The sequence below is a fragment of the Phascolarctos cinereus genome, unplaced genomic scaffold (assembly GCF_003287225.1).
Source record: "Phascolarctos cinereus isolate Bilbo 61053 unplaced genomic scaffold, phaCin_HiC Scaffold_726;HRSCAF=1367, whole genome shotgun sequence".
NCBI lineage: Eukaryota > Metazoa > Chordata > Mammalia > Diprotodontia > Phascolarctidae > Phascolarctos > Phascolarctos cinereus.
The window spans coordinates 44,546,082-44,568,453 of NW_027556098.1; the positions used below are offsets into that span (position 1 = coordinate 44,546,082).

Below are 22,372 nucleotides of genomic sequence, written 5' to 3' on the forward strand. Positions count from 1 at the left end.
AGGCTCTATCCAGTCTCCTCACAGTTGTAAACTGCTTGGCACAGTGAATAGAGCACTGGACCTGGAGTCAGGAAGATGTGAGTTCAAATGTAGCTTCAGACACTCATTTAACCTCCATCTGCCTCAGTTTTCTGAACTGTAAGATAGGGATAACAACAGCTTATACTTTACAAGGTTGTTGTGAGGATTAACTGAGATATTTGTGCAGCACTTAGCACGGTGGTTGGCACATAGTAGGAACTATATAGATGCTTATTCCCTTCTTTTCCCTTCTCTTATAATCAATTTAGAAAAGACAGATATAAAGAATATTTTGAATAGGGACAAATTCACAAACATGTGATATGTAATAAAGCGAAATGAACTGTTAATTGTTTAACTTAGTGGCATCTTCATTGTCTTTTATAAAGCAATGTCTCAGTTACAACAGACGTTTCTAACTTACCTGGTAGGCTCATCAAAGAACATGACAGGTGGATTGTTCACCAATTCCAAGGCAATGGCAAGCCGCTTTCTCTGGCCTCCAGAAAGACTTCCTGTTCTTATGTTAGCACAGGACAACAGACCCAAAGCTGTCAGGATCTCCTTCACCTAGGAGATTAGTTCAGTAATATGAAGGCTAAGTTACCACATTCAAACTATACTATTTATTTTAGTCAAAACATAGGAAACATGATTAAGTTACCCCAAGTTATTTTATACACAAGGGCCACATAGGTGTCTGTATTGCAAAACCTTCAAGTTAACTTTCTTTTAGTCTATGTAATCCTCTCATAATACAGGTAAAGTATGTGAAGCTTTTGAAAACAACTGCAGAACCTGCACAGTCTTCACACCAACACTGATGCACATTTGTGAATTGTACACACTTCTTGATTCAGATCAGCTCCTATAATTTGATCACTCATGCAAAGAACTACTCATATTCATTGATAAAAATAAAAACACGAGCCACTTCCATTTAAAAACACCACTGCCTGCTCCCTTAATAAGCATACATTTCAGCCCCAAAAACCAAAGATGCCCATCCTACCCTCCTGCTGTCATCTCCGGGTCCCCTATTCTGTTGTTAACAAACCATCCTTCATAGCAGAACTATGTCCTTCCCCTGGAAATTACTTTGTATATACCTATAGACAAATAAATTGTTTCCCTCTAACAGGATATAAGCTCCTTAATGACAGAACTGTCTTGTGTTGCCAACACTCAGCTGGGTTCTTGGCATACAGTAGACAATTAATACATACTTGAATTGAATCGAAATGGAATTTACAAAAAGACCTGTCGCCTCTCATTTTCATCTGCAACAGGATCACATCTAGGTTAAGTTGCAATAGGCAATCTTAACAAGGCACAAGACAGTCTGATCCTGTATAATAGTTTGTCATTGCCCCTATAAATGTAGGCCCTTGCCAGTCAAGCACTGCAGGTATTACCGTTAGAGTTCAATTACTTTGTTTTAACTAGGAGATGGGGTTAATCAAAAAGAAAGAACTCCCAAGAAAGAATATTACTATTTTGGGTTCCTTAATTGTTAACTGTTGGCACAAAATGTTGCTTCAGTAATGGAAGGCAGAAAATATTTCTAAGCTATAGCTCACTAATAGAGGGCAAAATAGGAAAAGAAATACCTTTTTTGCAAGGTAATCAGCTCACACAGCTAGTGAGTATCATGTGCCTGAGTTTGGATTTGAACTCAGGTCCTCCTGACTCCAGGGCTGGTGCTCTGTCTACTGCACCACCTAGCTACCTCAAATGCTATTAGATGTTAACACAAGACTTTTTTTGAGCAAGGCAATTGGGTAGATCCTCATTTTTATCACTGAGACTTTTTCCTGTGAAGATATTAATAAAAGTCTTTTCCTTTACACTTTTTCTTTCCAGAATTTATTACTTTTAGATGAAGTAAAAAATTAAACAATAAATAAATAATTAAACTCTCTTCATTAGATTTGAGAAAGAATTTATCATATAACTGTACGTTATAGTTTGCATTTGAGTTTATATTTTGTAATTTGAGTTTGTATCTAATTAATTTATTAGGTTATCTTCATGAGGGATGGGATGACTCCTTATCTAAAATTTCTACTTCCCTGACAGATGAATGTATATGGTAGATCTGAGACAACAAATACAGCTTAAGAATAGTATTTATAGAAACAATGAAAATATTTCATATCAAATATAAAACATTTATTAATAGAAAGCCCTAATTAATAGTATAGGATAGGGAAAGGGTGTGGACTTGTAATTTCACTGGCATAAGAAACTCTCAGATGAGGAAACTTCCTCTACCAATATAGATCAATGCTTTCTCTGCAACTTTCAATCTTAGATAGTTGTCTAGAACCCTAAAAAGTTAAATAACTTGTCTAGGATCACAATGCCAGTATATGTCAGAAGCAAGACTTGAACTTAGATCTTTCTGGTTTCATTATCAACTTGCTATCCATACATTACCTTCTCAAATAATTACAGAGATAGTGAATTCATTCTACATTCCTCAAGAAACATTTACTAAATATCTACTCTGTGCTGCAGGCTGCTAGGTGCTGAGGATACAAAGACAAAAACAAATAGTCCTTGTCCCTTATATTGAAGAGTAGAAGGAAAAGTACACAAAATAGGAAATGTAACATGTATACAAAGTAATTAGGGGTAGAGAAAACTGGTCGCTAAAGAGAAGGTCCTGCACAGTGAGAGAAGGGGAATGCCTTAACAAGCCCAGCTATAACCACATTCAAAAAGATAAGGCCAGTTAAGAGTAGTTCATTTCATCTTCTTCAACCAAACAAACTTCCAAACCCTCAGAGATAACTAACTACAATTTCAATTTCTGAGAGAGGGAGAATTATTCACAAATACTTACCTCTCCTCTTGACCCCTTCCCCTCCATTTTTTATCTTGCCATACAACTTTCTCTCTTCTCAAGGAGAGAAAACCCACAGGTATAAAGGACCAGTCTAGTGGAGAGGCGTTACTGAATTATGTTAATCTTTGGGATCATTGTAAACTGGAGTCAGATTCTACCTACATTCTATTTCCATAGTTTCTTTTTACTCCTTAAATGGACTGTCATTTAGCATTCCATCTTCAAGATGGGTGGTTGACTCATTCAGAGTTAGAGGTAATTTTAGAAATCATCTGGTCTAAAAACCTTCATTTTACAAATCAGAAAACAGAGAGGTAATTTGCATATTTTTCATGTTTACTGGGTCTTGATTTTTTTTTTTCATTAAAACTTAGGCTAGCCCCAGATTTACAGGCACTGCATAGGAAACATTTTCTGTAGAAAGAAGGCTAGGTTTGTTTCTTTCAAGAATCACAAGAATCACTTCTATTCCAACACTGAAAACTTTTTAAAACCTTTATATTATTCTTCATAACAACACCCAGCTTAGTTGGAAGATTAAAGAATCCCAAGATATTCCAAAATAATTTACTTCCATTCATCCCACTAGGGTCATTTTTCTGTCCATTAATATGAATTAAAAGACATTAAAGGAATATTTTAGGTGAAGATTAAAAATACTTCAAAAGAATCCATTAACCTTTGCTTTTTAGAAATGTTTAAAATGTTTTTTGTTTTTTACTGAATGTCCATTTTTTTTCATTAATGCTTATGTTCCAACTTGCAGGGTAGGTCACTTTGTATTACATCTTCAACTCCTTTGCTCTTTTAAACACATTATTCCATTTTTTCTTGTGGTTTCTAGTAAGTGGAGAATAATCTTTTGTTATTCAAATATCCTTCCTTTATTTTTAAAGGTCTTTCTCCTGGTTGCTTGTAGAATTTGTTGCTTGTCAGTGGAGTTGTTAAATGTAAACATTTTGTGTCCTTTTTTTTTTTAATTTTGGAAGTAACAGATTTTTTTTAATTGGAATTTTGCTTTCTGCCTAAAAGTTCTGGGCAGTTTTCTTGCATACCTTGATTTGTTGTGTCTTTCTGGGAGACCTAACATCCTTAAGTTATCTCTACATATCCCATCTTCCACCTAATGTAATGCAATGCAATGCAACACAATACACATTTATTAAGCACCTACTATGAGACAGGCACTGTGCTAAACACTTGGGATACAAATAAGAAAAAGAAAAACAGCTCCTGCCCTCAAGAAACTTACAATCTAATAGCTGAATACAATACATAAAAGAAAGCTAGAAAACAGTGAGGGAGGAAGAGGACCACTTTGGATACTCAGCATGGAGTTGAAGTCAAGCAGAGTGACAGACTGAAAATGGAGAGTAGCTCAATGGAGATCATGCTTCCCTTTAACGTTTTTGCTCTTTGTTTCTCTTCTTTCACATTGTCCTTCACTTAGCATATTTACAATCCCAATGAACTATCTTGCTTCTTTGGTGAAATTTGCCATGATAGATTCAAGTTCTTTCCCCCACCCCCTATTTTGCCAATTATTTCTGCTGTGAAGACAATAAATTCTACTTTTTAAATTCTTATTTCTCTTTTATATCATTCAGAAATATCTTCTATGGTTCCATGGTCTCTTCAGATTTCACAGGGTTCTATGCCTTACAAGGTATCGATTCCTTTTTGTTTGTTTTGCAGTACTTATTCGTAGATGCCTGAAATTTTCCTCCTTCTATAGGCCATCTTTGCTTGTGTTATTAATATCTTCTATGTTGACATATCTGATTATTCTCAAGGTCTTTAAGTTTTGTTTCCCCTGAGATCTTTGGTAATTAGTCTTTTTAAAAAATTTTCCCATATTCCTCACTTTTTTGACCCCTTCCCCTCTGGCAGTTTCCCCAGGATCTCAAAGTTATCTCAAGCTCCTCCCATAATGGGCAATTCACAGTTCATCACTTTATGTCTCTACCCCCCACTGACTTCTGGGGGACAGAACTGGCCCATGGTAGATGCTAAGCTCTTAACAAAGCTTAACAAAGTGCTACACAACTTCATACAGGTGTATTGCCCTAGTTCTCTGGCAGAGCTCAATTGAAGCACAAAATATTATGATTCCTCACTGTTATCCTGCTCCTTCATTCTGAGCTTTGTCATTTGCAATTCCAAAAGATTCATGATACAAAATGCTATCCACATCCAGAGAAAGAACTATGGAGTCTGAATGCAGATTGGAGAATACTATTTTTACTGGTTTTTCTGTGCGTGGGTGTGCACGTGTACATGTGCATTGCATGTGTATGTGTATGTGTATCTTTTCCCCTTTTGTTGTGTTTCTTCTTTCACAAGATGACTAATGTGGAAATATTTTTACATGATTATGCATGTATAACCTAGATCAGATTGCTTGCTGTCTTGGGAAGGAGGGCTGGAAGGGAGGGAAGGAGAAAAAATTTGAAACTCAAAATCTTATAAAATATGAATGTTGAAAACTATCTTTACATGTAATTGGAAAAAATAAAATACTATTTACCAAAAAATATATATATATTTTTTGCCATTTGGTCTGGGAGGTACTGCGGGGAGGAGAGGGCATAGGATTTAGTTCTGTTGAAAGCTATGGATTGGCTTGCATAGCCCTGCTGCCACAACATGATAGGTGGTGTCTGTCTCAGTTTCTTCAGTGCTAAAATGGGGAAACCAATAGCATTTACCTCACAGGGTTGATATGAGGATTAAATGAGAAAAAATCTGTAAAGTGCTCAGCACAGTGCCCAAGGCATAGCAGATGCTTCTGTTCCTCATCCCTCCCCTTCTTGAGTGCCGCAAAAGAGGTAGAGAAGAGGGAGAGTATTAACAGGGAACCATCACAAAACAATGTGTTTACATGTTATCTGAGAGGAGAGTTCAAAGACACTCTTCCTGAACCTCAAACTCCTCTGTAAAAAGAGGGAGAAAGATTGAATTCCCTCAGTAGCATGATCCTGGAATCTAGCCTTCTAGCTTGAGAAGGTAAATTTCCTCTACAGTACCATCTGTATGAGCTGCCCAAGTTCAAGAGTTCTGCTGTTTCAGAATTCTGGCCCAGACCTTCTAAAGAGATAGGAATATATCCTAAAGCATCATGCTTTCTGGGGAAAAAAGGGGACAGTCCTCCTAGTTCTTGAAAACCATCCTATTTGGGAAGTACAGTCAATGAGTTTTTTGTATAGTGCAAGACCTATGAGAAAGAGTTTGCTTGTTCAGTAGGTGCCACCATATGTTTACCTTTGGGGGCCAACTGATTCTAAAACACCAGGTGGCACAAGCCTTGGGGAGATTTTTAGGACTCACCAGAATCACAGAGGATTGCCCTGACATTAGTCCCAAGTTCAATTTCCCTCTGGGAGGAGTTATATATGGTATTATTGCATTGTATTTTATTATATATATATATATATATATATATATATATATATATATATATATACACACACACATAGTGGGTATATACACATGTATGTATGTGTATATATATATATAGTGGGTATATACATACATACATATACATACATACATACATATATATGTATGTATGTATGTATGTATATGTATGTATGTTGTTTTTAAGACATCATAATGATGGGGTATGGGCCCAAGCCGAGACCTTTGCCCCTTACCCCAAAAAGAATTTGGGTCCCATTTCTCTATGGCCCCAGAAAACCCTTAAGCTTTTTTTGAACTCACTTGGTCAAAGAAGCTTCAAATGGTTGCCTGAAGCTATAATCCACTCAACAGGCCTTTCCTTATCTCTTATTCTTATTCCTATCAACTGGCCTTATGGCCTAGGCCCAATCTCCCTTTGATACCCATCTTTGATCTTATCCATACCCCATTCAACCTCTCTTCCAGTTCTTTGTTACCTTAATAAAGCCTAGCCCTCCATGTCTATTCCCTGATGACCCCATTCAACCTCCCAGACACTCCCATCAGGATTCTCCCTAAACTCCTCTCCAGCTTCAGGATCCTCTTCCAGCCCCAACTCTGGTCATCCCAAATTATTTGTCTGTATATAAGTTCATCCTGGCTCCAATTTACGGGCTTAGATATCCTCATGCCCCCATATCCTTACAAGCATCACTAATGTTCAGATTCCTCAAGAGTCTGGCCTGTGTGGTTCATCTATAATATCTTGTCTTTGGCTACAAAAAGGCTTGGCTCAAATTCATTAAGGTAGGACCCACGTGTTGTGATTTTGGGGTCCCAGCACCTAAACCTCAACAATAATACTCTCCAAACATTGTTCTATCTTCTTTGGGCCCAAATAGCTATGAATAACTAGGCAACAGCAAGGCATTAGCTATACTAACAAAAGGGCTAATTTGGTTTAAAATGTTAATAGGACTCATTTCTAAGACTTATACATACCATCTCCTTTCTGCCTTCATCCTTCTCTTGAAGTTTTAGATGAGCAGAAACCTGAAATAGGACAAAAGCAACTCTGAGAAGATTATCTAAAAGGAACTTGTAGCTGGAAGAACTGACAGGGTACAGGGCTTGGGAACATGGCCCTCCACCCTGAGCTTTCCTTGGGCTTTCCCATGTGGCCAGTTCTCTGGCCTTCACCTCCACCTGAGGCTATAATCCTTTCAACTGGCCTTACACTGTGGCCTATGCCCAATCTCCCAATTCTCCATTATCTCTAACCTAGCACTGCCCTTCATTGTCTGTTACCTCCCATTGGTTCCTGGCCACTTCCCACCCCTAATTCCTTCTACACCCCTTCTCACAGTCATCCCAGACTACTTGGTCACTCTTAGATCACATCCAGATCTTCCCATAGTCTTTCTGCATATGTTATCATCTTGTCCCCATTAAATAGCTCAGATTCTTAAAATCTGGCCAGTAGCATAGACTCACTAGGAATCTTGCTCACCCCAATTGGTGATTTAATAAACCTTGTCTTTGGCTGAAAGAAGGCTTGGGTCAAATTCATTTGAGGCAGCACCTGCATTGCTTGCTCTTTAATTTCAGGGTCCTAGCACCCCGAAACCTCAACAGAACTAAACTCTAAATAACAAAACCAAAGCAAACAAAAGGTGCCATGAAAGGCTCACACAGGATTCAAAGGACAACTTGTAGCACTAGTCATATCCACTCACCTGCTTTTGTTATAATTGAATGATTGGAAGGGGAAGAAGGAAACTTCAGGGAGTTTGCATGTTTCATCTAGATACTTACCTAATGTGCCAATTTCCTTATTAGAGCATAAAGTTCATCATAGAACAGGAATAATTATCTTAGGTTTCCATATATTTTATTTAAATTATCTTAATTTTTCAGTGAGGTAAATGGGAAACAGAAAATTTAAATATAATGTTTGTAAACCCAAGGATGTATCAGCATATGGGAAACCTACGTTCTGGTCCCAGCAGTGCCACTATTGTGGCACTTAACTTTTTCTCAATCCTCATTCTCTTGATCTCTCTGCACCTTTAGACTCTCCTCCTTGAACTCCCTTCTCTGCAGGTTTTTGAGATACCACTCTTTCCTGGTTTTCTTCCTTCCTGTCTGACCACTCCTTCTGGGTCTGCTTTGCCAGATCCTCCTCTAGATCGTGCCCTCTGACTGTAAGGGTCCCTCAGGCTTCTGCCCTGGGGCCTCTTCTTTTCTCCCTACTTAACTTGGTGTTGGGCTCTCATGAGTTTAATTACCATGTCTATTCTGATGATTCTCAAATCTACTCAATCATACTCTAATCTCTGTCCTGACCTCCAATCTCAGGACTCCAACTGCCTTTTAGACATCTCCAATAGATGTCCAATAGATAGCTTAAATTTAACATGCCCAAAACTGAACTCATCTTTTCCCCAAACCCTTCCGTTTCCTAACTTCCCTATCACTGTATTGGGCAACACTATCCTTCTAGGCCCCTAGGCTAACAATCTGGAAATTATCCTTGACTCCTACTATCTTTCACCCCCTCTATCCAATCTTTTGCCAAGACCTGTGAATTTTACCTTTATGACAGCTCTCCAATAGTATCCCTTCTCTCCTCTGACACAGTCACCACTGTCACAGTCCCTCATCACCTCATGCCTGGCCCACTGAAATAGACTGCTGATAGATCTGCCTGCTTCAAGTCTCTCCACTCCAATACATTCAGCTGCCAAAGTGATTTTCTTATTTATTTATTTAGGCAATTGGGGTTAAGTGACTTGCCCAGGGTCACACAGCTAGTAAGTGTCAAGTGTTTGGTCTGAGGCCAGATTTGAACTCAGGTCCTCCTGACTACAAGGCTGGAGCTCTATCCACTGTACCACCTAGCTGCCCTGTGATTTTCTTAAAACCCAGCTCTGACCATGTCATTCCCCTTCTCAGTAAGCTCCAGTGGCTCTCTATAGCCTTCAGGATCAAATATAAAATCTTGCTTGGTGTTTAAAGTCTTTCATAAACTCTTACCACCCACTTGGTCTTCTTACACCTTACTCCTTGTTGTATATGCTTTGATCCAGTGACACTGGTCTCCTTGCCTATCTATGAAGAAGACCGTCCACTTCTCAGCTCTGGGTATTTTTACTGGCTATCCCCCATGCCTGGAATGCTCTTCCTCTTCATCTCCACCTCCAGGCTTCCCTGGATTCCTCCAAGTCCCAATTAAAATCCGATCTTCTATTGGATGTCTTTCCCAACTTCTCTTAATTCTACTGTCTTCCTTCTTTTAATCATTTCCTAGTTATCCTGTATATAGCTTGTTTGTTGTCTCCCCAATTAGGCTGTGAGCTCCTTAAGGGCAAGGACTGTCTTGTGCCTCTTTTTGTATCCCCAGTGCTTAGCACAATGCCTGGTACATAGTAGGTATTTAATAAATGCCTACTAACTGACTAACATCTTTGAGTTAACCTCAGTTTCCGCATTTGCTATGATTAAATGAGACGTGGGTAAAAGTCTTTGGAGAATAAAACATGTCTTAATGTCAAAGGTAAGATTATTTCAAATGACTATAAAAGATTCTAACCAGTGCAAATAAAGTTACAACAAAAAATCATTAAGGACACTGGGAATCAAACTGAAAGCTTTTTGACTCCTAGAAACTTCAACATATGTTTGATTCAATCAAGAACTGTAGCTCCAAGCTCTGAAAGACTTAAAATGTATCTATATTTTAAGTCACATAGCCAATCTATGATATTATAATACATGTATATAATAATAAGAACATACTAGGTACCTGGGTCATAGGTACAATGGAAAAAGGAATCACATTACTATTTCCCCCTAATTATTAGTGTTCTTCTCTCCCTCTTCCTCAAACAATCATCTATACTTCTTTGTTCAAATGGTATATCTTCCTAACTCCTTAAGAGCAGAGATTATGTTTTCATTTATTCTTTGTATCTCCTGTGCTTGGCAGCAAAGTCTTGCACAAAATACATAAATATTTAATGGAATGGATTGTTAAATTCACAATGGTTACTATTCCTTTTCCATATTTCACCTGAGGGCTATCTGTCCAAGTTTCCTTTGATCTACTTCTAGGTCCTAATGAATGTTCTGACAATGCAGACTACTAGTTGTAGTGATTCAGAACACAAACTTCACATTTATAATTGAGAAAAGTCCTTGAAGAATAGCTCTATATGCTATGGGGAAGAACACATATCAGAAAAACTTGGAATAAATTCCTTTACTTTAATTAACTAGGATCCTTTAGCATCTCCTAGTCTGTATTTTATGCATGTCTATATATACTACCTAACTCAGAATTTGAACTACAGGTACGGAAGAGGGAAAAAGCCTGGAGCTAATGGATGGAGCATCCTGTTTTGTGAATTGCCAAGAGGTCAGTGCCATTATATTGAAAAGTATTGAAAAGTATGTGGTGAAGTTAAGATGTAAGAAGACTGGAAATCCAAGAGAGGGCAAGGTTATAAAGGGCTTTGAATACCAAGTAGAGAATTTTGTATTTGATCCTAGAGGCAACAGGGAGCCACTGGGGTTTACTGAGCAGGGGGATGACATGATCAGTCATGGCAACCACTTCAGTGGCAAAATGGAGGATGGATTGGAATCGGGAGAGATCTGAGGCAGGTAGACCCACCAGCAGGCTATTACAATAGTCCAGGCATGAGGTGATGAGGCTTGCACTAGAGTGGTGGCAGCATCCAAGGAGAGAAGGGAGAATATTTGGGAGATGGTGAAGAACTGGCAAAGGTGAAATCAGTAGACCTTGGCAACAGATTGGACATGGGGAGGGGTGAAAAATAATGAGGAGACCAGTGTCACTCCTAGTTTGTGAGCCTGAGGGAATGGCATCGCCCTCTTTAATAATAGGGAAGGTAGGAGCAGGAGAGGGTTTGGGGAAAAGATAACGAGTGCCAGCCATGTACACATGTATGCTTAGGTTGTAACTCAAGTATTAGTGTACTTTAGAAGTACTTGTCCACTAAGAGGCAGTGGTTATTCCAAAAATATAGACAATATACATGAAATCTCTGTCACTTAAGAGATTATAAGGAATTTTAAAAAAACCTCCTAAGTCTTAGATCCTTCCATAGAATGAGAATTGCCAAGTTAAAAGAGGAATAAATGACTAGAGAGCCAGAGTTTTTCAAAGTTGTCTGAAAAAAAAAAGTTGGCAGGAAGTTAGCATAAACAGATGAGGAAAATGGGTAAGGAGGTTTGGGGAGGAAGAAGGGAATATTAGTCTTCTGAAGACTGAAAGGGATATCCTATGGACCTATTCCTCTACCATAAGAAAATCCTGGTATAGTAACATAAATTACAACGCTAGAATCCTATACCAAAAAAGAATAGCAAAGGAATGATCTTAAAATGAAAGGAAAGCTGTTTGCTATTGAATGTTGCTGTGCTTACCCAGTGAATAATACAAACCCATGTTCTAAGACATAGTAAACATTCTAGCGCTGTAGTCCCATCATCTCAGTAAATACTCACTATAATTTATATTATATGAATACTCTGATCTTCCTCTTCTCCATATATCATAGACATTTTAAAATGGTCACAGTCAAGATTTCATATACAGAATCCCTAATTAATATTCCAAAAGAAAGGGGCCAGAATAGAAAGAGCACTGGACCAAGAATCAGGAGACCTGAGTTCAAGTTCCATCTCTCTCACTAGCTATGTGACTGTTTCCTCAATCATAAAAAGAGAAGGTTGGACTCAATGACTAGATTATATTTCTTGCTATGCAAGCGTATATTATTGTATTCTTAATAAATATTTTCTGATGATGACAATTAAAAAAAAAACAGTGAGAACATCAGGAGAAGAATCCCAGAGCTGAGAAATCTTACCATCATGGCTTCTTGCACGGTAATATGAGGAAGCAGCATGTCATCTTGCATAATATAACATGATACCTTACGAAAGCAGCGGAGGTCCCGAGGCATTCCATTGATGAGAACTGACCCTTTCATCCCTGTCTCTCTAAAATTCCAACAAGGAAAGAAACCAGTCAGCCAAAACCTAAAATGATAAATACTCTTCCATTTTTCCTTCTGTCACCTAACACTGGAGAAAGAAGATAAGGTGAAAGGATCTTTCTAGATTTTTTTTTTGCTAGCTGCACCATATAAAGGAAACTAAATAGTTTAAAATGACAACTTAGTAACCTTCTATATTAGAAAATGAATAGCAAAGGATAATGAAGTCAAGCATACGGCTCATTATAAGATATAGTCAGTCTAATGAACTCTTCTTTTCCCACTAAGTAAATAAACAGATGTGTATGCACATGCTTTTAAATGTACCCCATGAGGATGAAATAGATACGCTCTAATTTTTATAATACTTTCTGTGAATGATTAAAATACATGATTCTATGTTCATGCCAAAAGTTAGACCCAAAGATTTCTCAGGAGCAGCAAGTCAGAGACAGCATGTGAAGATATGATGAATATTACTGAACTTAACTTGGGTCCAACTCTGAAAGCAAAAAGTGGCAGGAGCTTCACTGGTGCTTTGACAGTTTTAAAAAAAAAACCCAGTGAAGTAGCGGCTTGTATGTTTCAAACTGAGGCAACTAGGAATTCGCTATTCAGTATCATCTCCTAAATTTTATAGAGAGTAGGAAGATCTGAGATTCCACGAAACCAATCCAATTCTTGTTTTTATTCATATTTAGTATCTGAGTTGTTTAAATGTTCATTTTTCTTGTTATTCGGCATCCTTTTCATGTAATCATTAATATGTCATATTTCTTCTCTTAAAGAATTTGTTCACATCCTTTAACCATTTATCATCAGGAGAATGGCAGATTATGGATGCCAGGATTTTCTGAGATGTTTATTGCACCAATTTTTCCTAGTCTGTTTCTTTCCTTATTCTGTATGCTTTTAATTTTTATATAATTAGATCTCTGTTTTATCCTTCGATTGGGAGTCAGAGGACCTAGATTCAAACCATAACTGCTTCTTCTTACCTGTATGACCCTGAGTAAGCAATGTAAGCTTTCTAAGCCTTAGCTCATTAACAGAAAGAAAGAGATGGCCTAGATGACTTCTGAGGTCCCTTGCTATGATCCAAAAGCTATGATTCTCTAAGCCTTTTACAAATAGCTTTGCTCTAATTGTAGCATTCTTTGGAGTGAAGAATCCTTTGCATCAGGAAATGAACTTAATCCACCTTCTTTCTCATTAGCTCATGGTGAAGTGGAAAGATTTGGAAGCCAGAAGACTGAGGCTACAACCTTGGTTCTTCTAGTGACTACCTGGGAAGGCTTGGGCAAGTCACCTCTCTGGGTCTCAATTTCCTCATCTGTAAAATTAAGAAATTGGATATATGATTCTGAGGTTTCCTTCCAGCTTTCAACCTATGATCCAAGGATTCTATGAATATTTGTCCAATAAGTATAGAAAATGATACTTGTCAAATATACACATAACTGTATATAATGTAACTTTATTTTCTCCACTTAGGAAAAGGAACATTTGACCAAAAGGTAAGATATTGTATAGGGTGATAAGTGAAACAAGGTGTCCAAAAAGCCATAGTGTAGTTTTAAGCTATGTAAACTTTAATAGCTTAAATTAAAAGTTTATTATAACTTATGTATGATATATGATATATAATTATTATACAATCGAAAGCTTAAATAGCTTAAAACTGCACTAAGTCTTTTGGGACAGTGTATATTATGTAGTTTCAAGAACTTCACTTTGATTTTGAAGTGTGAATGCTACACACAGGAAAATGTCCTAAGTGATAACTTATGAACTTAATCAATATCGCCAAGCAATATACAAAGAAAAAAAGGAGAGAGGGAAGGTTATATGAAATTGTGAAGTTCTGTTTGACTTTTCTCCCACTATGTATATCTTAATGTTTTGTGTGTTTATATATCTATGTCTATATCTATAGTTAAGTCAATAAACATTTATTAAATCCCTACTGTGTGCCAGGTACTGCGCTCAGTGCTGGAAATAAAAAATGTAAGTTAAAAAAAAAAGACCATCCCTACCCACAAGTAGTTTACAATCTAATAGGGAAGACAATACACAAAAGGAAACTGAAAATCTGGAGAGGGGATGGGGAGGGGAGGAAGATAACTAGTATAAAGAGATGATGGAGAAGTCCAAAAGCAATGTAGCTGGTAGAAAATTGGGATAAGACTGTACCAAGCCCTTTTCTTAAATGGAGGTCCTGGAGCCTATAGCCCTACCTTCCAGTTAGAGTCCAATCAGAGGGGCAGAAAGTATTGATGACAAGTGACTATCAGTCAATTTCAATCTTGTAGGAAAATGAGATTTCTCAATGATAAGTCTCCTGAGGAAGTAAGGCATGATGAAGAGGTCCAAAGAAGTCCAAAAGTTCAGAATGGTTTTATTTGAATTTTTATCGCTAGTGATTTGGAATCTTTTTTCCATCTATTTGATAGCCTTCCTTTCTCCTTTTGAAAACTGCCTCTTCAAATAATCTGACCAACTGGGAAACGACTCTCCTAAGAATCTATTTTATCATTTCCCTATATATCTTGGATATCAGACTGTGTAATCTTAACTATGGCACCACAGTGTTTGAATGGCTTCTTTCTGGCTGCTGGAGTATTTTCTCTTTTACGTTTTCTAATCCAGGCCACCATGCCATGTCTTGTTTGTATACCATGATGTCTATACTTTAGCCTCTTACTCTTCCTACATACAGATGTCAGACTTTTCTTCCTGAGACAGAGTTCTGATTGATGAAATTTGATCTTATCTTTCCAGTCCCAGGTCCCCCAGGCCCAACACACAATTGCCCCCTTCCATGCTATGCAGCCTTCTCAACCACTTAGAAGTTAGATCCCAATGTCTGGGATCTTTATTTGTGATTGGTAAGCTTTCATCTTATCTTATCTAACTTGGGTATACCATACCATCTTCTGGACATCTCCATATTATGTTGCTACTCATAGTCAGTAAGTCTGTTGGTCAAAAAACATTGATTAAGTATTCAGTATGCTCTAGATACAGATATGCTAAATGCCGGGGATTCAAGCATACTTTCAAATACAACTTTCAAACTCCGACTTTGAAAACAGTAACAAAATTAACACTACATAACTGGAAAGGATATGTCAATCAATTGCCATTCTTTTCTGACTATCATTCTCCTATATGTATTGTTATCTATCATAAGTTTCTTAAAGTCAGAGATTGTCTTGATTGTATTTGTAACTCCACTACTTAGAAAAGTGACTAGAATATAAAAAGTACTTAATAAATGTTTCTTTATTCATCTGTAAATTACTTAAGGTAGTATCGTTATTTTTATTATATTGGCAGGGCCCAACCAAGACTAACTAATATTTTTTATCAGTATTCAGGCGTATCTTTGTTTCTGTAAAGTATTTTAGAAATTATATTCATTAAATCTGGGATGTGTTTTGTTAGCAGGACTTCCAGATATTTTATACATTCAGTAATCATTTTGATGGATTTATTTTTCTATACTTCCTGCCATGTTGTATGTTGAGAATGAACAAAAAGTGCAATGATCTTTGTATGTTTATTTTGTATACTGTTGCTTTGCTGAAATTAATAGTTTCAGTTAATTTTCAAAATAGATTTTATTGACATCTTTTATTTTTACATGACCTTCACCTCCTCATAATTGGTTCCCCCCCCCGAGCTATCTCTTACAAGAAAAAAAAATTCTTCAAGAGGAAAAAAATGAAAAAATTACATGAATCCAACGAACATATCAAAAAATAAATATGACATTATATGCATGCCCACCCCTATGAACTCCTCTTCTTTAAAGGAGGAGGGAAGAAGCATTTTTTTTCATACATCTTATTTGGAACTGTTAGTTCCTTATAATTTCACAGTATTCATTTTTTGTCATGTTGTGGTGGTTATTCGTTCCATTCACATTGTTGTAGTTGTTATGTATATTGTTTTCCTAGCAGTAGGATCTCTAGTTCAAAGTATATGGGCTTTTTAGTTACTTTTCATAATTATGTATTGCTTTCTGGAAAGGTTATATGAATCCAGAGCTTTATCAATAAGGCATTAATGTGCCTGTCTTTCAACAACCCATCGAATACTGCCTGTTCTCATTTTTTATTATCATTGCCATTTTCAATTAATTTTTTTAGCTGACTTCAGGGTGCCCTAAGTAAGTCATCATGTCATAGTAAAAAAAAAACCATATTTTTCCTCTTTGTCTATGCTTATTCCCGCAATTCTTTTTCTTATGTTGTTGCTATATTTAGCTATTCTAGCACTAAATCAAATAATGATGGCAATGAGCATCCTTGCTTTCTATGCTTCTAGCATTTTTAGATTACAGACAATGCTAGCTGTTCATTTTGTATAGATATGGTATTACTGACTACATTAAGGGATTATATGTTTATTCTTGTGCTTGCTAATGTTTTTAAACATAAGAAGATATATTTGGTCAAAGGTTTTTTACATCTATTAATATAATCAAGTGATTCTTAATTGTTTAGATATATGTGATATTTATAGTTTTTCTAATTAAAAAAATAGCTTTGCATTTTTGGCGTAACTCCAATCTTGGCACAGAGTTTAATCTTTTAATATATTGTTGCAGCCTAATCAGTAATAATTTATTCAATACTACTTTGCTAATATTCATTAGGACTACTGGTGTACAATTTTCTTTCTTTGGTTTTGGTATCAGGATGCACAACATTTTACTCATGGGAGGTTAGTGGGACATCTTCTTTTCCTATTTTCACAAATATTTTTATGTAATATTGCATATCTTTTCTTTGATAGAATTTATTTGTAAATTTATCTAGTACTGGGGACTTTTTTCCTTGGGAGATCCTTTATGGCTTAACTTTTTTCCCCCGAATTAGGTTATCAAAAAGTTCTTTCTTATTGTTAACCTGGACAGTCTATATTTTTGTGAAAATTCATCCATTTACTTTAGGCTTCCAATTTTGTTGGCATATATTTGGCACAATAATTTCTAATGATTTGAGCACAATATTTTCTAAAATTCTTTATTTCTTCTTCAATAGTTGTGACTTCGGCATTTCCATATTTGAGCTTTCCTTTATCATCAGAGTAACTGAGTATTTGTCTATTTAATTGGTTTTTTTAACCAGTTATTTTATTTATTCAATACAATGGCATTTTATTCCTTCAATTTGATTTTCAAAATTTCTCTTTTTTTTTGTATTTTGTTTGATTTTTTTAATTGTTGTTTTTCTATTTTTTTAAACGTATATGCCCAATTCATTGCTCTGTGTATTCTTCATTTGATGGGAGCATTTAGAAAAATAATTTTTCCCCTAAGGACTGCTTTGGCTATGTCCCAAAAGCACTGGTAGGTTGTTCCATTGTTGTTATGTTCTTTAATTAAATCATCTATTGTTTCATTATGTTTCACTTTTAATCTATCAATTATTTCAGGCTAAACTATTTAGTCACCAGTTATTTAAATCCTTTCTTTACTGACCATCTATGGATTACACATTTTATTATATTAAAGTCAGCAAAGGATATGTTAAATATATTGGCTTTCCTTCATTTGTTTATGGGGTTTTTAATGCCGTGTACATGGTCGATTTTTGTAATGGTGCCATCTATAGCTGTAAATATCTATATATTTCTGTCTATTCCTACTCAGTAATCACCAAAGGTTAATCATATCTAACTTCACTAACATTCTATTTAGGTTTTTAATTTCTTTCTAATTTATCTTTTTTTGTTGAATTTATATAAGTACAAAAGGAGAATATTGAGGTCCCCATTAGTTATAGTTTTGCTGTCTATTTTTCCCTGAAATTCAATTAACTTTTTCTTTATATACTTAGATACTATGCCAGTTGTTGTATATGTACTAAGTTTTCATATTATTCCATGATCTATAGTATCTTTAAGAATAATATAGTTTCCTTGCTTATTTCTTTTTATTCATGTCTATTTTCACAGTTACCTTCTCTGAGACCTTGGTTGTCACTTTTACTCTTTTAAAATTCATCTGACAGATTAAAAGTTATACGCTGGCCATTCTATTAACTCTGTATGCAGCTTTATGCTTCAAAAGCATTTGTTGTAAATAAAATAGTGCTGCATTCTGCTTTCTAATCCATTCCGCTACCTTCATTGTTTAATGGGAGAGATTACCGTCTCCTTCGTGTTCACTGCTCTAAGATCGTTAATTGTGTATTTTCCTCCTAACCTCTTACAATTTTTCTGCTTTCCATCCTTCCTTGCTCTTTACCAGAAAGAAAAGGGGTGGAGTGGTGGTGAAAAATTTGATCACTGTTATCAATCTATAATTGAACTAGACTCTTCCTGCTTTTCCACTTCTACTCTCTTTTCCCAAAACCTCGACCCTAATTTCTGGTTATTACACTTTTGTGTTCTTCTTTAATCCTCTGTGATCAGCCTTCAGATGTTGAAGTTTGCTTAGCTTGTGACTGTTGCATCCCCGACTCTCCCTCTTGTAGTACCCTCCCCTCTCCTGCCCTACCTGTATCTCTGCTAAGATTAATATATTTCAAAGCCAAATTCTATATGTATATGTCTTCAACCCTCCTTGATCCTTTTCAGAAAAGAGCAAGGTAATGAAATGCTTAATCCTTCATTTCCTCCATGTTTACATGTTCTTTCTTCTGTAACTCATTTATGAGATACGTTTCTCCCATTTCTTCCTCATTTCTTCTCTAGTATATTCCTTTCCACCCCGACTTTTATTTCTTCTCTTAAAATCTTCCCAAGAGAAAAAAAAATCACCCACATCTTGTCCTAACTCTTTCTCTGACCCTTCAAGATATTAGGATTCTGAAAGGACACTTGTCTTTTCTCCTCCAAATAGAATGTAATCATTTCATGAACACTGAGCCCCTTCCAAAGTGATCACAGGTTTCTCCTCACTTTTCTGTTTGCATTTCAAAGTTTCTACACATCTCTTGCCTTTTTATTGGGAATGCTTAAAATCATAATATTCTGTTATGCTCACTTTTGAAGGGTAAATAATTATTGGTGGTAAGCTCATCACATCTTTTGACTTTTGGAATATCACATTCCAAAGTTTTCTCTTATTTATTATAATAAATATAAATAAATATAAAAATAAAATTATAATATTTTCTGCATGATCCTGAGTCTGTCTGGTCCTTGTGTCCAAATAATTTTTTTTTTCCTACTGAGGTACTGCTTTGGGGGATTACTGTCTTTTTCTGGGCTTACCTTTTCACTTTCTCTACCCATAGTATTTCTTTATTGTGTTCAGGTTTTTTTCCCTTTTTATTTATAGTTCCTGCCTCATATTAGTTTGGGAAATTGTGCTTGGCCAGTTCCCTCTTGGATCAGATTAATAGGCCTTATTGGTAAAGTCCCCTCTTTAGTCCAGATACTGCCACCCCTGCTGCTGATCCAGATAAAATTGCTGGTATTAGGTAGTAAAACCTATCATAATCCCCCTATTTTGTCTTTTGAGGGTTTTGGCCTAGGCTGTACTTTATCTTCTTCTAATGTAATAACTAATGTGGTACTAGTCCCATGCTGGCAATCCTGACAAGCTCCATTAAAACGCTGGAGATCCCTCTGGTGTCTGGCTTGCTGCACAGCCCTCCTGCTTGTGTACGTACTGACTAAGCCCTAACTTCTGCAGTAGCTCCAAGTGCTTCCTAGCTATGACTCACGGGGGCTGGGTCTGTCTCCACTTCTGCTTTGACAATCCAGGTTGTTGAATGCTGGAGCTCACAGCTTTCAAATCCTCCTGCTCAAAAGTGCTGGTGGGCTTCAGGTCCATTTTAGGAAGCTCTCTCTGCCTCTTCTGACTTCCACAGTCCTCTCCCTGACTCTAATGACTTCTACATGTGCTTGAGCTAGCTCTCCTAATGAGACCTCTTTACCTATCTCTGTCTGTCTTTTTCATCTGCTTATTTTTTGTGCAACTTTGAATTACCTAGAGGAGTTTACTACCATTTCTCCTTGGTTTTCTCAAACACTGGCATTTCTAGAGTCACTTTCAGATATTTCCTAGAGTTTGTGGTACAACTTGGTTTCCTTTTGTCCTTAAATATAACAATCTTAACCTGAAATCTCTTCTATATTTTCAAATCTTAATTTAGAATAGTAAGGAGTTTCGTGTGTGTGTGTGTGTGTGTGTGTGTGTGTGTGTGTGTGTGTGTGTGTGTTTTAAATCCTGGGTCAAAGCTGTCAAGAGAAAGTAAATATTTCATATTTTGATTTTGTTCAACACATCTCATCCCAATTATTATAGTGTTAACAAATTGACTCTATGATAACTATTGTTGTTAAGTCATTTTTCAGTCATGTCTGACTCATGATGACTCTATTTGGGGTTTTCTTGGCAAAGATAATGGAGTGTTTTGCCATTTCTTCCTCCAGCTCATTGTACAGATGAGAAAGTGAGGCAAGCAGATTAAGTGGTTTCTGAGGCCATATTTTAACTCAGGAAGATATTTTCCTGACTCTCTAGACCTATACCACCTAGCTGCCCTTGTGGTAATTACCATACTTAACTGAAAACTTGGCATAAGATAATATAATTCAATACTTCTGAAGCCAGTTTTCCATTTGGAAAAATATTGGTGATTTTGATTTCCTTAATTCTACACAACTACAATTAATAATGCTAACACTGATGGAGTACTTAAAGATATACAAAATGCTTAATATGATCTGATTCTGGTTTTTTTTTTAAATTACAAATAAAAGCTACAGAAATCATCAGTTTCAAACAAAGTATTCCATCTACTGATTTGGAGAGAGGAAGGAAGGAAGGAAGAAGGAAGGAAGGAAGGAAGGAAGGAAGGAAGGAAGGAAGGAAAGAAAGAAGGAAAAGAAGGAGGGAGGGAGAAAATAAGCATTTATTAAATAGCTAATATAAGCCAACCACTGTGTTATGTGCTTTACAAATATTATCTCATTTGATCCTCACAACAACTTTAGGAGATAGATACTATTGTTATTTGATTTTATAGTTGAGGAAACTGAGGTTAAATGACTTGCCCAGGGTCACAAGTCTAGTAAGTGTTGAAGAACAGATTTGAACTCAGGTCTTCCTGACTTTCAGGCCCACTGCACTACCTAGCAGCTCCTAAAACATCTTGTCCTTCAGTGCTTCTTTACTTTTGTTTCCATTGGTAACTCTCATCTTCACAATGGGCCCCAAGCCATTATAACACTTACTCATTCTTCAAATGTTAAGGCCAGGCTAAGTCCTTCCTTACTGAGTCATAGATTCTAGGATTAAAAGGGATCTTAAAGATCATGTTGTCCAACCTCTTCATTTTACAAGCAAGATAACTGCCCACAATAGATAAGTATCAGAGACAGGATTTGTACTAATGATAGGATGTGAAAACCAGTGTTCTTTCTCCTCCACCAAGTTTCTCCTTGAAGCTTTCTAATACACAAGGAAATCACCTTCCCCTGAACTCAGGGCACTTACATTTAACATATACCACATACTTATCTCATTATTAGTATTATTTTATTTTTCATTTATACAGGTCCTGCTTATTTAACTCAAGGGTGACCTTACTAAAGGCAGGCTTAGCTCTCTGTATCTCCTATAGCAAGGTTTCTTAAACTTTTTTCCATTAGCAACCCCTTCAGAACTTTTTAAACTGTTGGTTGCGGCCCCATATAGGGTTGGGCCCATAGCACCTAGAGTAGCAGTTTTCTAACACTTAATCAATGGCAATAGGTGTTCATTTGCAATGGACTGAAAGCCCTTGCACTCTTGCTTTTCCTTTTAGTCACCTGTATCCTGCCAGGATGTTCATGAGTGTTGATTTTCCAGCTCCAGAAGGACCCATGATTGCAACAAGTTCTCCACTGCTGAATTTCCCTGAAATTCCTTTCAAAAGAGTCTTGTATCCTAAAAAAACAGTAGGTCAATATTTTATTATCTCTAAGACACAATACAAATTTACTTTCAACTCCCATATGTGCAAACACATACACAGAGTAAAACTGACACACATCATATGAGATTACATAAATCTAGTAATTAACTCCAGGCATAAAATCAATACTTCCCAATGCCACTGGCACCATG

General features: G+C 36.5%; 1 protein-coding gene across 1 annotated transcript in view; it reads right to left on the reverse strand.

Annotated features, from left to right (window-relative positions):
- Positions 1-22,372, reverse strand: part of ABCG1 (ATP binding cassette subfamily G member 1) — a 110,989-nt gene that overhangs the window by 50,454 nt on the left and 38,163 nt on the right. Inside the window, exons 3-6 of the mRNA XM_020973903.2 lie at positions 22,075-22,192; positions 12,169-12,301; positions 7,274-7,324; positions 446-591 (exon numbers count right to left, since the gene is read on the reverse strand). Coding sequence (XP_020829562.1) covers positions 446-591; positions 7,274-7,324; positions 12,169-12,301; positions 22,075-22,192 — 448 coding nt within the window. The remainder of the gene's footprint in view (positions 1-445; positions 592-7,273; positions 7,325-12,168; positions 12,302-22,074; positions 22,193-22,372) is intronic.